The 16,270-nt window shown below is 50.6% G+C and overlaps 1 protein-coding gene across 6 annotated transcripts; it reads right to left on the bottom strand.

Annotated features, from left to right (window-relative positions):
• Nucleotides 1-7,050: 7,050 nt before the first annotated feature.
• Nucleotides 7,051-14,643, bottom strand: CCRL2 (chemokine (C-C motif) receptor-like 2). Of its 6 annotated transcripts, none has more exons than XM_014548440.1 (4): nucleotides 14,634-14,643; nucleotides 9,644-9,765; nucleotides 8,649-8,726; nucleotides 7,051-8,142 (listed from the first exon to the last, which is right to left on the bottom strand). In XM_014548440.1, the coding sequence occupies exon 4, from the start codon at nucleotides 8,129-8,131 to the stop codon at nucleotides 7,100-7,102; it is 1,032 nt and encodes a 343-aa protein (XP_014403926.1). In that variant the 5' UTR covers nucleotides 8,132-8,142; nucleotides 8,649-8,726; nucleotides 9,644-9,765; nucleotides 14,634-14,643; the 3' UTR covers nucleotides 7,051-7,099. The 6 variants fall into 6 exon arrangements, with proteins under 6 accessions (XP_014403926.1, XP_014403928.1, XP_005877135.1 ...); XM_014548442.1 differs by having other exon boundaries at nucleotides 7,051-8,137; nucleotides 14,634-14,637; XM_005877073.2 differs by lacking the exon at nucleotides 14,634-14,643 and adding an exon at nucleotides 10,153-10,266.
• Nucleotides 14,644-16,270: the final 1,627 nt, after the last annotated feature.

Raw genomic sequence — 16,270 nt, 5'->3', positions numbered from 1 at the left:
CAAAGCGAATATGACCTTCAGGGTGAGACCACTCTTGTCCCAGCAGGCTTTGCTCCAAGGGACACGGACAAGCAGAAGCAAACACAGACAGGATGAGCCTTTCCTGCACTGCCCTTCTTCTCGCCACCTCCGCCTCCAGGGATGGTGGCCTAGCCCTGCTGTACAGAACTGAGAAGAAAGCCTCAGATGGTGTAGAGGCACCTCCTCTTTTCTGAGTCTGACCTGGTCAGAGGAAGTCCACCTGCCTCATCTTCCCTGAGGTGGACTTGATCTTCCATAGAGGTCAAGAGTCTTCAGACAAACCGACCCACTGAGACTCCCACACAGGACGCCCACGCAGGACGGGGCAGGGCGGCGGTGCAGGGGAAAGGTGTTAGGAGAAGCGGCTGCAAAGCCCTTCATGGTGGCTGGTCCGAGAGCAGTCAGAGGACGGCCCTGCCAGCCCACAGAGGGCCCCTGGGCAAAGTCCAAGGGAGGTGCCCCTTTCTCAGGGTATGTACAGTTCGTTCCAGGGATGGCGGCCTGGTGAGCCATGTGGGTTGGATTTCGGCCACTGTGTGCCCCTCATCTGGATGCTGTAGGCAGGGCTCGACCTGCACAGCTGCACGGCCACCACAGAGACACAACACTGACCAGCAACAGGGTAGCCCCAACCCCTCCTTCCCTCTCCCAATGACTTCTGCATATTTCACAACTTCTCTTGTATTGATGCTACTTCCCCATACAGAGAACCATGCAGCAGCTTCCACCACAGGGCTCCCCTGGGGAGTCATTCACGGTTTCAGAGAGGAAGGGAGAGGGAGAGAGAAATAGAAACATCAATGATGAGAGAATCATTGATCGGCTGCCTCCTGCACGGCCCACAGTGGGAATCAAGCCCTCAACTCAGGCATGTGTCATAGATCAACACTCACCCACTGAGCCACACCGGCTGGGCCATGGCTTTCCCTTGTATCACCAGTAACTCTCCCTGGCCCAGCAATGACGTCATGCCCCGACTCCAGGCCACGTCTCTAGGACTAGTTTGGGTACATGTCCTCATCATTTTTCCAGCTGTCTAATGGGAACTCCAAGTGGTATGGGCATAACAATTCTGAAGCCTCTGATGTGTGTGTAGGATTGAGAACATGAGTAAATGTGTTGATGTTTCTGGGACCTGGAGTAACTGAGAGAAGGAAGGAAGATGGAAATACATAATGGGGAAAGCAAGGCAGAACCTATGGACTGAACTGCCATGGGAAGTATTAGTGTAGACTCATGATCTGGGTACAATTTTTTTCATTGTTTATTTTTGGTAATACAGGTCAACTAATGAGAAAAATGAAATTCTTTGGAGGGTAAAATTTTGCTTAATTGGGGTTCAAAATGAGTATTCTTTATTATTAAAATAGATTATTAAAATAGATTGCAAATGTTCATCGATTAATACTGATCTGTGGTGAAATTGTACATATTTCATTCTTGAAGATGTCTTTTCTGATAGGTGCTGCCCAATACTGCTCTCAGTCTGCAAGCATATGCTTTTAATTGTGCATGTTTACCACCTGGAAGAAATGTACTGCCTTGCATTAGACCCTCCGCTCTCGATGTTTACCTTTGAGCTGCCATGCCATTTGATGGCACATCGCTTCCAACTGGAGACAAGATGGATGCGCTTCAGGTGCACAGACTGACTCTGAGATATGACAATCTCTACCGGCCTTGCACTGAGGTCTGCAAAACCCCGGGCCAGTAGTTTGAGCTCTGAACTTTTATTGTACCGGAAGTGTGGCCTGACATTTCTTGTGATTCAAGCATTAGTTGTCAAGTCACTTTAATGCCATATCTGTTTCACACGTAAGTGCGATTTTTGCCTTGTTATCCTGGGTTGAGTTGATTAAGAAACATAATCCATTTCACAGAAAAATCTAATTTTCAGAGCCATTCAGTGTCCTGCAAGGTAGATAAGGACAGTCCTTCTTGTTCAAAAAAATGTCAATCCTGGTCTTGACCTCTAAATATCATCATAAAACGACTTCCCAGTGCTAAGCCACCAGACTGCTGTATGGTGGGGTGAGTCAGGATATAAAATTTTTTAAAAATATATTTTATTGATTTTTTTACAGAGAGGAAGGGAGAGGGATAGAGAGTTAGAAACATTGATGAGGGGGAAACATCGACCAGCTGCCTCCTGCACACCCCCCACTGGGGATGTGCCTGCAACCAACATACATGCCCTTGACTGGAATCGAACCCAGGACCCTTCAGTCCTCAGGCACTCTATCCACTGAGCCAAACCAGTCAGGGCAGGATATTAAATTTTTATTTCTGGAAAAAGAAATTCACAGAACTGATGGTGGTTAAGTCCATGAGAGCCAATGAAGTTCATGTTGATACTAGTGGTTTAATGCACACAGTGAATTAACATACTTTCCACAAAGTACCACAAATGAAAAATCACACTTTAAATAAACACCTTCCATTTTCAAAAGCTTTGTAAATGTGTCCATCTCAGCCTTGTTCTGCTTAACACGTATTTTAACCACGATCAATTGTAACAACATCTTTGCAGACTTCACTTTGGATTGTTCTGAATTAGTATTTTCTCAATTTCTTAGAAAATATTTTTGCCTGTAGTAACTGCATGCAGACTGTTTATGGAGGCTAATTCTTCACTCACTTCAAACTCACCATTGACTCAATTGATAGCAGCTGGAACACCTGTTGACCCATCAAAAGCCAAAGGAAAACCCCTCAAAATCATTTGCATCATTTTTTAAAAACTGACTATTGGTATTATTCCCAATGTCCTCAGTTCTTCAAGCAACTGTCATCAGTGGAAAGCTTACCAGACTTAAATGAGTTTTTCTTCTCTGGACACATTTTTAAAAATTGCTTCAGTCAAACATAATTCCATTAATTCAGCCTCGTTACATGGCTTTCCTTGCTTGGCCATTCAGAAACTTACTTTGCTTACAGCCTGGTGCCATGCAAAAGGAGCTGGTAACAGAAGTACTTGCAGTATGAGAATGAGACTATTTATATAACCTCTAAAACCATCGAAAACAACACCACGTTTGACTTATGAGTACCTGTGGTAAAAACAAAAAAAACTGTGAGGAGAGGGCGCAAGCAGGTCTGTGAGGTGCTGGCTAGTTGGTTCTCCAGCCCAGAGACACAGCATGTGGGCAGCTCCTGCAGCAACTGCTGGGAGGGGCCTTGACCTGGTCCGGGAGGGGCCGGCCCTCCCATGCGCAGGCATTTGGTGGGGTCTGAGGCGAAGAGTGCTCTCCCTTGCGGGTGTGTTACTGGCCTTGCCAGCTGAAAACTAACAGCTTCTGATGGTCTTTCCTGACAGGATTGAGGGCCGGGGGTGGGGGCGGGGGGTGGAGGAGAAGAAGAAAAAAGTTGACTGCACACCAGGTCCAGGGGTGAAATGCTGATTTGGCCCAGCAATGAAACCACAGCTGAAACGGCCCTGCAACTAAGGCCCCGCCTGGTTAAGTTCCCAGTGGTCCCTGGGCATTCTCCAAGACCCATCCGGCCCTGTACAAACCAACTCCGCCATTTGGGTGGGGTGCCCTCCTGCATCTTCCCCGTCCTTGCGGGAATTCCTCTGCACATGCAGTCTTGTTTGTTTAGCATTTTATCATGAAGAGCAGTTCCAATGGCTTCCATTTGGCCTTTCCCCCCATGGCTGCCCTCACTCCACAGAGAATCAGTGCAGGGATTCTGTCCGTTGCTGAGTGTGTTTGTCCTGCAACTGGGGACATAGCTATTGGATGGCTTCGGGGACCCTCTGGAACCACCATCAGACAGACCTGAGGTAAATCTCCAATGACCATCCAATTGCCAGCTGCCTTGAGAGGGCAGGGCCTTACCCAGTTGTCTGAGGCTCGGGGAGGCCAGATGGCTTATGTTAAGTCCCACAGGAAGACACACACCCCCTTTCCCAGCCCCTCCTGAGCATGGCCTCCCAGGAAGTAGCTAAAGGCCAACTCCCAGGGCAACATCAAGGGGCTCAGAGCCTAACATTTGGATCAAAGATGTTCTTCTGTTAGATGTGCCAGAGATAGTGCTTTGGAGAAGTTTGTTTTTCTCAGTGTCTATAAATGGGCAGCTGAGGGGAGCAGTGGCCAGAGGACCCGGCTTCCCCCAATCCTCTGGATTTGTAATTTATTGTAAAAAATCCAGTGTGGTGACATTCAGGAACTCACAGGGCCCTGCAGACACCTGAGGAAGGACTTTTTTTGGGGGGCGGGAGGGGGGGTGGGCAGTGGGCAGGAGAGGAAAGAGCACCGATGTCAGAGAGTGACAAGCCCGGACTGTGACGCGGCAGCTGTGCCATTTAAGCCTCAGTTTCCACTTTTCTAAAATGAGGCCGATGACCCTCGGTTTTCTCTGAAAGTCTCATCTGTGGTGCCGATGAGATGTCTGAGGAGGCACTTTGTAGAGGCAAAAGCTCTACTGAAATTCAGGCTGGGGGTGGGAGCCTCCGGCCAGGGAAGGGTGAGCAGTTCCTGGGTCACATTTAGAAAAAAAAAGGAAAAGACAAGATTATTTGTTGTGTAATGGAAATTAAAATTTAACTGGGCATCCTGTTTTGTTTTTTTTCAACTTCAAATGTTACTGCTTTTTTGTTCACAATATTAATCCTGTTGCCTGTTTTCAAATGTGTTCCATTTGTGCCCACAAATAAATAGAATTGAGTTGAATAGAGGGTTGTTCATGAGATTTCAATTATTCTCCCAAGTCAGAATGACCTGGAGCTGGTAGGAACTTTTTTTGCATTAGAAAATAATTTATGGTCAGAACAGAAACACTGCCAGCTTATCCTGAATACATTAGCCACCTTCTCTTTTCACTGGTTGCTAGCTTTCTAACGCGATAGCTTGTAGAGAAGCATGTGTTATTGTTTTATTTTTATTTGTTTGGGTTAATCCTTACCCGAGGATATTTTTCCACTGATTTTTAGAGAGAGTGGAAGAGAGAGAGAAACATCAGTGTGAGAGAAACACAACGGTTGGTTGCCTCCTGCACCTGCCCTGACCCGGCCCCGGCCCAGGGAGGAGCCTGCAACCAAGGTACATGCCCTTGACCAGCATCAAACCAGGGACCCTTTGGTCCGCAGTCCAACGCTCTATCCACCGAGCCAAACCGGCTAGGGCCATGTGTTCTTTTTACGTTTAGGGTAACTGTCTGACATGGGAGGAAGACCTCACTGAATTATTAACATTCTCACTACTTATGTGTGTGGGCTGTTGCATTGATTTTTAGTAACCATTTCACCCTCAGTCACTGTAAGAGTGTAGATCCTTATTCTCTGTACACTCTATGTTTTCATTCTGAAAATTCCGACAGGATTTATTCTCTGAGTTCATCGCTGCACCTGCAAACATCTGCAAATGATGTCATTGTCTCTGAATTCTCTCCTACATGTGGTAGAAGTGGGTGGAGAGTCCAGACCCACTTGTCTAAATTAGTGGAACTGTCTCTGTCCCTTTCCTTCTCCTCTTCTTCAGCATCATAACCCTCTTTTATATCTGCTGGGACACTTTCTTCCAAGGTCTCCCTTTTGACATCTCATGGTGTTTTTATTTTCGATTTAATTTCATTCTGGAGGAACCTTGTCCTAGTCTGCTTGGGCTGCCATGCAGAATACCATGGACTGAGTGGGCTTAAACAATAGAAATTGATTTCTCACAGGCCTGGAGGCTGGGAAGTCCAAGGTCAGGGTGTCAGGATGGGCAGGTTCTGGTGAGAGTACTCTTCCTGGCTTGCAGATATCCACCTTCTCACTGTGTCCTCACATGGTGGGGAGAGAGAATTAGGCAGCTTTTTTGTATCTCTTCCTATGAGGGCACTAATCCCATCTCAAGGGCCCCACTCACATTAACTCATCTAACCCTAATGAACTCTTAAAGTCCCTACGTCCAAATAACATCACATTGGGGGTTAGGGCTTTAACATATAAACGGGGGGGGGGGAGTTCATCCATAGCCCCCCCACTACGATGTGGAAGAGCCAGTGCTTGCTATAAACTGTGTTCCTATGGGGTCTCCCCAAGTGTCACCTGCTCTTCCTCCCTCCTCAGTGATGGAGGTGAAAGGTTGTGGTCCATGGGCATCTGCATTTCCTCTGTCATCTCTACTTGGGCCATGTAACGGAAACACAGGCACTGGGTTCCCCCAGGCAAACACTTCTGATGTGTTAGTCACAGGCTGGTGAGGCCTGAGGTATTTGTTTCACTGAAAAGGACAAAACATACACTGTGCTAAACATTTCTAAACCTAATCGTACACGTACTATTGTGAAAGTAGAAAGAAGCAGTAGAAACATGGGAGGCTCACAGGTTGGCGATGTCTGGGGGCCTGTTGGGGGAGCAGCCAAGAAAACCTAGGGAATTCCCACAGAACATGTCCCTTCACCTCTATCCAGCGCCTCCAGCTAGCCATTCTTTCAATGATTTGCAAGAAAATGTGTCTAAAAAATGGCTTCTGTATAAACGGGTTGCTTCGCATTTGAAATTCAGTCCAATTGGTTTTGAAAGTACATGTTCATCTCATGTGTTTTCTTGCCCAGTATTTGGAAGTTTGGCACGCTGGACACAGCACGGGCTCTGGAGCAAATGACACCGAGGTTTGTGTCCCAGCCCGGCCACTCTGTAGCTGTGTGATCTTAGAGATATTTCTGAACCTCCATTTCCTCCTCAGAGAAATGAGCTAATTCCACCCACACTGTGGCTGGGAAGTGAGGTGTGAAGGAGCTCATGTTTATAAGGAGCCTAGCCCAGCACCTGAGACAAATCCAATGCTCACTTCCCCCCTTCCTCCCTGTATGGATTTCATAGACACACGTGTAAAACAATGAGGAAGCTCTCTTGAGTCTCTTCCTCTGAGGGCACTAATCCCATCTCAAGGGCCCCACCCTCATAACCTCATCTAACCCTAATGACCTCCCAACGCCCCTATGCCCAAATAACAGGGTTAGGGCTTCAACATATAAATTGGGGTTGGGGTGGGGGGGGAGCGCACAGTTCATCCATAGCCAAAACATATACAAAACCAGGCATCCAGGAAACAAAAGCGATGTTTATTTGTCCAGCTTGATGGAAGCCGGCTTACAGTTGAGTGGAGTGGTCATGCTCTTCCCATGGTGTATCTTGTGCAGGGTCCTCGGTGGGCGGAAGTGGACAGCAGCGAGAGCAGAGACACCTCCGACACGCCTTGTCGAGGAGCGCGTAGAGGAGCGGGTTCACGCAGCAGTGGGTGCTGGCGATGATGGCCGTCACCTGGACGCTCCTGTCCAGGTGGTTGCGGCTCCCGCAGTCCCGCAGCGAGAAGGAGTCCTTGAACGTAGACAGGAACAGCGCCACATTGTAGGGTCCCCACATCAGAAGGAAAACAACCATGATGGCGAAAACCAGCTGGGAAAGGGCAGACTTCCTGAGCGTTTTCCCCAGTCGCACAAGGCAAACGATAAAAACCAGCAGTGGGACCAGAAGGCCCGCCACGTTCACCTTCAAGGCCAGAAAGGGCTGCCAGGCCGTCCCCTGGCCCGGCAGGAAGTGAGGCCTGCTGCAGGGGCACCTGTCCCCCTGGCTGTCCCCCTGAGCCATGCACAGCAGGACCTCGGGCAGCGCCAGCAGAGCGGCCACCAGCCAGGCCAGGCCACTGGCGAGGATGCCACAGGCCGGCCTCCTGGCCGCTGGGGACAAGCTTCTCACGTGGAAACACACCAGGTAGTTCTGCAGGGTCAGGAGGGCGTTGAACAACGCCTCGCTGTGCAGGCCCACGGAGGACAGTGCCACCAGAACGGTACACGTGCGATGGCCCAGGGTCCCCCCGTGGGAGGCAGCGTGGGCCCGGAACGGCAAGGTGAGCGAGAAACACAGATTAGACACGGCCAAGTTTAGGAGGTAGATGTGTTCCACCTGTTGGAGTCTTCGGCATTTGACCAGGATAAACACCACCAAGATGATGTCCAGGAGGCCCAGCAGGGACACGGCGGTGTAGAGCTGAGGCAGCAGCTGGGCCGAGAGGACGGTGGGGTCGTACCGGGGGCATGGCTCGGCGCCGTCCTTTGTGAGAGTCTCATTGTCAGACAGAGGGTCGATGATGACGTCATAATCCTCGTCGGTGTAATTAGCCATCGCCCGCTGCCCTGCACAGAGAAAGGAGAGATGATGTTATTGCAGCCAGCTGCACGGCCCCGGAGGAAACAGCGAACAGGTGAGGGCCCACGCAGCCCGCCGGGAGCCAGAGGACGCCTGCGGCTCAGAGAGTGAAAACAGACATTTCTTGACCCCCGTCCCTCCTTCCCGCCTGGGCTGCTGCACCCGATGCTGACACCCCCGGCGAACTCAGGTAAGCGGGACACGGCTTCTAAGAACTTCATTCATTCTCTGGGTAGGAACAGGAGCCTGCCTGAAGGCAATAGGTAGGAAAGAGAGAGGAGCTCCCACGCGAGAGAACCCAGAGCCAGGGTGGCGGGATCGGCGTGGGTCCTCATTCCTCCCTGTCTGGGAAGCTGGCTCACCCCCGGGCAGCTTCCTGTGACAGGCTGGGAGCTCCGAGTTCTGCTCTCGAAGGACAGGAGCAAATGTCTGCAAAAGCGAAAGCATCCTCCGCCTCACATGGCCTCGCTGGTGAAATACACAGATGACTTACCCTCAGCTGGCCAAGCCGCTGGGACGGGCCTGGGACGGGAGACAACGGCTTCCTTCCAGCCCAGCAGGCGGTCCTGACCTTTAGGGGTGAGAGAAGCCACTGTGTGTCCCTGATAGCTCTGCCCCCCAGTCCCGGGGCTCCGGGATTAACTGAAAGCCCCGTGGAAGCTCCCCCTGACCCCCCAGGCTGTGTCGCAGCCTCCGGGGGAAACCAGGAAGTTGTCGAGTCCTCCACCTCCCCCTGGACCCGCCTCTGATTTCCCGGGCCTCCTGGCTGCCCCAGATAAGGGAACTGGGTTTGGCTGCTGGTTGGCGATACGAAGGGAGGGCTAGGAAGGCCTGTCTGACATGTGTCACTGAGCAGGGACCAGCTGCAGCCAAGTGTCACAGTGGCGCCTGCAGACCCAGGGGCCCGATGGCCACCTGCAGCAGCTCCTTAGCATCTGCAGAGCCCACACCTGGAATCCACCCGGGGCTCCCAGAACTTGTAGTGAGAACCCCAGGGACCGTGCTGGGTGTTTCTTGTCACTTTTGGCTGAGGGATGGGTTCTCAAGAGAGGATTTCCCCGGTAGTGGCAGCCACAGGGATATATCCCTTGGGAAGGGGGTGCAGACGTGGGGTGTCAGTGCAGGAAGCGTGGGGCTGCCACGAGCACCGACAGCCCTACTCCATGGGAACCGAGGGGTCAGGCGAGCTGTTAGGAGCTGACCCTGTTCCTGGAGGGAGAAGCCAGCGCAGGAACATTCCACGGTGAGGACACGGAGGCAGAGAATGTGAGGGTGACAAGTTCAACCCCAGACAAGGCAGGGACGAGGCAGGGTTTGAGGCCGGAGAGAGGAAGCTGAGACAAGAGCCCAAATTTGGAGCGGTGGGCGAAGGTGGTGGGCGGTTGGGGCGGAGGGAGGACGGGGAGGGTTGGGAAGAAAACTGAACTGGGAAGAGGAACTTGACAGAACTGAGCAGTCTGTCTGAACTCCCAGCTCCAGTCTTTGCACCTGTGACCGGCCTCCGGGGGGACCCTTCCTGTGGATTGGTTTAGCATGTATGTTGCTGGTCAGATGGCATCCTGTTAACGCCACAGAGGGGTCCGGGGTAGCATTCGATCCAGAACGTGGACCTGTTAAAATAGAAATAAGGAAAGCATTTAAAGAAAGGAAAAACAAACACGAGAAGGACCCAGACGAACATGTGATCCAGCATTAAATTTAACTCAAAGGGTGACACTGGGTGCTCCTCCCTGAGCAAGGGTTGGTGCTGGTGGGAACCGGGGCTGTGACCATTTCCCAGCCAGCACCCCCCCCCCCCCCGTCGCCCCGCCCGCCATGGGCTCCTGTGAGTGAGGGTCACTGTGCCCTGGGAAGCTCTGTCCAGTGGTGGTGGCTGCGGCCCTGGGACCAGCAGAGGTCACCCTTCCTTCAGGGGCTCCACCTCCTGTGGCCGGGCTATTTGGAGGCACACCAGCCCCCCACCAGCCCCGACCTGCCCCCCGCCACTTCCCCAGAACCTGGAGTGAGTAGGTGATGGGGGCTCTTGATACTCTATTGCCGGATGCCCACTGGTCGATCGCAGGCCCGGGGATGAGAGTCAAGTCCAAAGCTGAGACTTGAAAAACCCCGTGAATACACACCCTGCACGTGATGTGGTTAAGTGGAGGGAAATTGCAGGCAGGCACCTCGAATGAGTCACGAGATTATGTGAAATTGGAAGTTTCCCAAGAAAAACCACTGTTGTGTATATTCAGGATCCCCCCTACTTCCTGGAATTAGCATGGCCTTCGCTTTCAGTATTATTTTGTTTTGGCTCGATTCCTAGCATTCTGCTTATCCACTGGTCCGTTCCCTGACCTCCCTGGAAGCCCCGGTTAAACCAACCCACTCCTCCCCTCCATTCTTTCTTTGAGTATGTGTTTCTAAGACCAGCTGGTTAACACCATTTAGCCACAAAGACAAGATCCATCACTAGCTTACGGTCTCCTGTCTCAACTAGCTTCCAGAGACTTTTCTAAGAAAAAAAAGGAAAAATACCCACTGAGTAAAAACTCCCATATCCAGAAGGGTTTCCAGGGCTTTTCATATTCTAAGACCAAGTGCTGACTTAGGGCAATACGACAAACCCACAAGAATGGAATAGACTCTTGTCTACACTGAGTAGGTTGTGCTAATAATATTTTGCTTCCATTTTTAAGGATCTTGATTCCTTATAAAATTTTTAATCAAATCATGATTTACTCATACCAGTCAGGGTTTAATTGTGGTTTGTGAAGCCTACCCACTGTCTCTCCTGGTGATCCATTTCCTTGGATATTTGCAGTCTCCATGTGAGTTCAAATTTATTGGGGATTATTTTCTCTGCATCAACTTTGTGTGGCCTGAAGGGGGAGCACTCCCTTCTGGGGGCAGTTTTGCATTTGTTTGAGCCGGAAGCACTAGGGGCATCAATGGCCTGAGATGAGTTTTCTTGGTCTGCTTTTGTGGTCTCCTGTGTTGAGGGTGTTGTCGAATGGAACCTCACATTTGCATGAGGCACAGATTTTGGATTCCCAGAGGAGATTCTTCCCTCTACTGCTTAGAGCAGCGGTTCTCAACCTGTGGGCCGCGACCCCTTTGGCGGTCGAACGACCCTTTCACAGGGGTCGCCTAAGACCATCCTGCATATCAGATATTTACATGACGATTCATAACAGTAGCAACATTACAGTTATGAAGTAGCAACGAAAATAATTTTATGGTTGGGTCACAACATGAGGAACTGTATTTAAAGGGTCAGAAGGTTGAGAACCACTGATCTAGAGGGATACGGTCAGGTACATAACTGATTATAACCCAGGGAGTCACGTGATAGGCTGGGAAGCACATGGGAGCTATGGGGCAGTCAGCAGGGGCACCTGCCCAGCCCAGAGGGCCCAGGGGAGGCGTCCCAGGATAGCTGTCATCTAAGCTGAAAGCCCGAGTGGGCGTTAGCCAGGCGAGGAGTGCATAGACCTCCTCTCCTCCCTTTCCTCCGGATGTCTTCTTTTTTCAGATCCTTGAGGGACCATTTACTTGTGTCTCAGAGATGGGACAAGGGAAGTGAAAGTAACATAACGCAGGGTGGAGATATTTTATTAGTCATTGGCGCCTGTGACTGAGTATTGGTGGAAAAGAAAGTTGGAGCCAAGAACTTGACTATTTGAGTGCGCACTCCCAGGAATGCGGAGCTCTCAGCAAGGGCGTTGCAGGCAGAGGTCTTGTTGATCTAAAAAGGGCTCCCAGGAGACAACCTGGAAGGGACCCAACTGAGGCGGGACCCAGCAGAGGGAGAAGCTGACCGCAAGGGAGTTCCAACGGAGGCCTCAGCCGATCCCGTGAGGAGCTTTGGAGCTGGGCTGGCCCTGCGGCGCTGTCCCACACTGAGGGAAGGGGGCCAGGCCTCAGCCGTCCCCTGGGAGGGGGCATAGCCTGGCAGGCAGGTCCCAGCAGCTGAGGGTGGTTCCCAAGGAGGCGTGCAGCTGCCCCAGCCCAGCAGCTGGGAGAGTGAGTGCATTGACCCTGAAGAGGGCATCAGGGCAGAACCCACAGTGCCTACTGCACATGCTGAGGGCTCTGGGTTCCCTGCACATTTTAGTTTCCCTAAGATCAGAAACAGAAACTGAAGTGTACGAAACTACTATGTCATAAGACCATGAGCCCATGCTGTGGTCGTGTAGGAGGAGTCACGTGCCCGTTGTCCACTTACCCCTCTTGGCTCACCGTGGTCATCAGGGCTCGAGAGTGGCAGGAGAACTGAAACGTCCCCGCCCCCGCGCCACCCTCCAGTTCTCCTCTTTCTCCTTCCTTATTTCATGGGCCACTCTCTAGCCTTAGGAGCAAGCATGTCAAACTCAAAGGCTAACACGGGCCAAGTAAACAAGGTTTAAGTTTATGTGGGCCACAAAAAAACAAAAGCTTCAATTTTCATAGAAACGTAGGTTTATTTCAATAGAGACATGCTGAATGCAGAGGGCTGAAATAAATGAGTCATCGTTAACATAAAATAATAGAACATTTTAATAAAAATTAATATTTTTTCTTGAACATTAACTTACCAGACACTGAATAACTGCACAAACTAATAAGCGTAACACAAATAAACCTATTTTTCTTGTTCTGCAAAAGCGAAATATTTCCTGTTGCACACAGCAAACAAGTCAGTCCAAGACTAATGACGTGGCAATCAGCTGCTAAAATATTCGCTGCTGGTATTAGTGGAGAGAAATGGTGCACCTGCCCGTAAGGCGCATAAGGGAAATGAATGCAACACGATTATAGTAATCAGTCATTAGTGAACGTTGTAGTTATTAATAATTATGTATAACAGGATATTTTAAAAATTAAGTTGTGAAATTTTAATTAAAATGTTTCGTACATAACGTTATATTGGCTGGGCCGCAAAAATATTCATTGTGGGCTGCATGTGGCCTGCGAGCTGTGAGTTTGACATGCTTGCTTAGGAGGGTCGGGAAGATTGAGCAGTCCCTGGTTCAATATTAACCATACTGTGAAGAGTTAAGAAATCTTTTCTTATGAACAGAGGTAAAAGGTAATCAACCAAGTAGCATCCTCACTTTGAAAATATTCCCTTTAACAACATTAAATCATGACAGATTTTAACTGTACAAGACGGGGCTGGGCCCTGGTCCTCAGCCTGGGAGGGTACTCTGGGCCCTCCTGGGGTCAAGGCCCAGGGGGACTGAAGCTGTGCTCCCTCCCTGCCCAGTGCTCCCCCAGGGAGGGTCCCTGAGGCCCCTGGAGCCTTTCCTATAGACTCCAAGGACGTGGTTTGAGCTGGCTGCTATCTGTGCACTGGAGTCTGAGGTACCCACCTCTTTCCCATCACATATTCAGCCATACCCTCTGGAAAGGATCCTTGGGAAAGGATCCTTCTCCCAGCAAACCAGGGCCTTCGAACCACAAAGGCTGGTCCTGTCCCCTCCGGAGAGCCCAGAACTTGGGGACAAAGTTGTGCTTTTCTAGGGGCAAAGGGGAAATATGGTTCTCTGTCCCTTTGCTGTGAGTCAGTGCAGGAGGAGACCAGGCAGGCGCTGGTAGGTTATCTTGCTGTTTGGATTGCGTGGATGTTTTTTCCGCTCTTATCTTGCTTGGTGTCTCCGGGACACCGTTGACACTTCCTCTTCCTCCCAGAGCTCTGGCCTCAGCAGGGCTCTGCCTGTCCCACACACTTTCTTCTTCTCCTCGGGGGCTCCTTCTTGTCTGCACTCCTCAGGGTTCTGTCCTGAGCCCTGTGTCCACTGCTGGGGCCCCGATGTGCCTCTCCACCCATGTGCTCTGCTGGGTCCAAGGCCAGTACATCCAGCTTCTCCCGACACTGCCAGCTGCAGGAATTTCTAACTCAACTGTCCTGAACACTGAACCCCTCATCTCATATCCGGGGCCCCAGCCTTGACCTCCCTCCCTGCCTAAATCCAAGTCCTAATGAGTCATTCCCCTGGTAGCTTTCTTTCTTTTTAAAAATACTATAGTATATGTATTTTTTATTGATTTCAGAGAGGAAAGGAGAGGGAGAGAGAGAGAGAGATAGAAATATCAATGGTGAGGGAATCTCATTGATCAACTGCCTCCTGCATGCCCCACACTGGGGATGGAGCCTGCAACCCAGGCATGTGCCTGACCAGGAATCAAACTATGACCTCCTGGTCCATACGTCGACACGCAACCACTGAGCCACGCCAGCTGGGCTCCCCTGGAAGCTTTCAAATTTATTAGCTACTCGCCACTCAGAGCTCTTAACCTTGGCAGAGGCCTCCGTGTGTCCCCAGAGGAGCACTGCCAAAACTCTGCCTGGGGTCTCTGCCTCCCTCCTCTCTTGCCTCCTCCTGTACATTCTCCACATGCTGGGGTCGATCAGATGGCCAAGGTACACATTCCCTCCCCGGCCCCTCTCCATACCACTTGGGCCCACACTCCTTAGCAAATTGAGCAGGGCCATCCTCAGTTACCCTCTACTCACCAGCTTTCTGTCCCATCTGTTTCTACTCCCTTCTCTCTCTCTCATGAAACTACTCACTTTTCCCCAAAGTTGCCTCCTCCTGTGCTGGCTTGTTTCTGTTAGGGTCCCTGAAGAAGGTACACATGAGTCCGACAGTGATAAAGAATTAAAATTTATTAGGTTATCTGGAAACCAGATGGGCTGAGCAACCAGGGATGGGGAATCAGAGATTTTAACAGATTCTGGGAGACGTTTTCTGTGTGGAATTCTCTGGGTGGGTCCAGATTCTGGGCAAGTCCTGAAGGGAAAGTTAATGGTCTTTGCAAATACAATGTGGTCTAAGCGAAAGGGAATGCCGCTTGCGAAATGATCTAAATGTCAGTTTCCCAGGGGGAGAGGGTACTGATTCGATTATTTGATCGGGCCTAACATTCCAGCCTTTTTGTTTTATGGAATAGGGACGAAGATCCTTTCTTCTATAGGTATTTCCTGCTGAGAGGGGATGTCGAGATAATAAGGGGATGGACTTTGATTGTAGTCGACTGGAACACTGTATAGATGCCTCCTGGCTGGAGTGAGGGGTTGCAGCAGCATGATTTCCCTGAGAGACTGGTTGGTGAAGGCTTGAAGGTGGTCCTGAAGGAAAGATGAAAAATAGTACAGAATACAGGGGTCAAAAACAAGGATGAGGAATAGGAATGTTAATGGTCCTATGAAGGAAGGTAGATACCAATTTATATTTTTTAGCCAGTAGTCCCATGAATTTGCAAAATATGATAGAGCCCTGGTTAAGCCCCTTGCGCCAGTCCCAACACCTGCCGAGATACTGAGGGTTATGAGGAGATGGATTATCTGGAGACAGGTAAAGACTAGTTATTGGGGGGTGGGGAGGCTACGTCTATGTTGGGTGAGAGAGAGACTAGAGTACAGGTTCTTGTCCAGTTGATCATCCCTGTTTTGAGTAGAACTCTGTCTCCTGCTAGGGATGTAGAAAAAAACGAGTCAGTGTTTGACTAGGATGCCGGGTGGAGTTCTATGTGACACCCAAGGCTGAGGAAACCTGTTGAGTGACTTGAGAGGTAAAAACTGGTCCTGAGGCAGCCATGGCTGAGGGGACAGTCATGGAGGAGATAAGGCATTTACGGTCTAAGGTAATGGCTCAGCTGTGCAGAGTCAGAGTGAAACCAAGGTAGGCGACCGTGGTTCGGGACAACTGAGCTTTATGAGGGGATGCGTGGTGGCCCCAGTCGGACACAGAGGTAGAATGAGAAAAGAGTGGATGAAGGGGGTGTCTATTAAGATGCTGTGTAGAGGTGAAGTGGCTAATGGCTGTGAGACGAATCCCTCAAACCCCATAATAGAGCCTTAGGAGGGGACGAGGGTCCCAGCGAACTTGGGGAGGGCAGAGTAAGTGGCCCCAGTGTCAGTTAAAAAGGCGATCGGCTTACCTGCCCCCACAATCATTCCCCGAGGCTCTGTCCTGCTGATGTAAGTCTGTGGGGCCTTGTCGGGGCCTGGGCAGCTCTAGTCCCAGGAGGTCTGGGAGCTGCACACCGGGTCCAGAGGGTGGCCTTGCTGTAGTGGCTGAGGTCTGACCTGGAGGGGCCAGACGACAATCTGATTTCCAGTGGCCTCCCCTTCTGCACCTTGGGCAGGGC

Source organism: Myotis brandtii, unplaced genomic scaffold (genome assembly GCF_000412655.1).
Source record: "Myotis brandtii unplaced genomic scaffold, ASM41265v1 scaffold506, whole genome shotgun sequence".
NCBI classification, from domain to species: domain Eukaryota; kingdom Metazoa; phylum Chordata; class Mammalia; order Chiroptera; family Vespertilionidae; genus Myotis; species Myotis brandtii.
The sequence above is the reverse complement of the archived record's forward strand: the minus strand, read 5'-3'. Positions and strand labels throughout refer to the sequence as shown.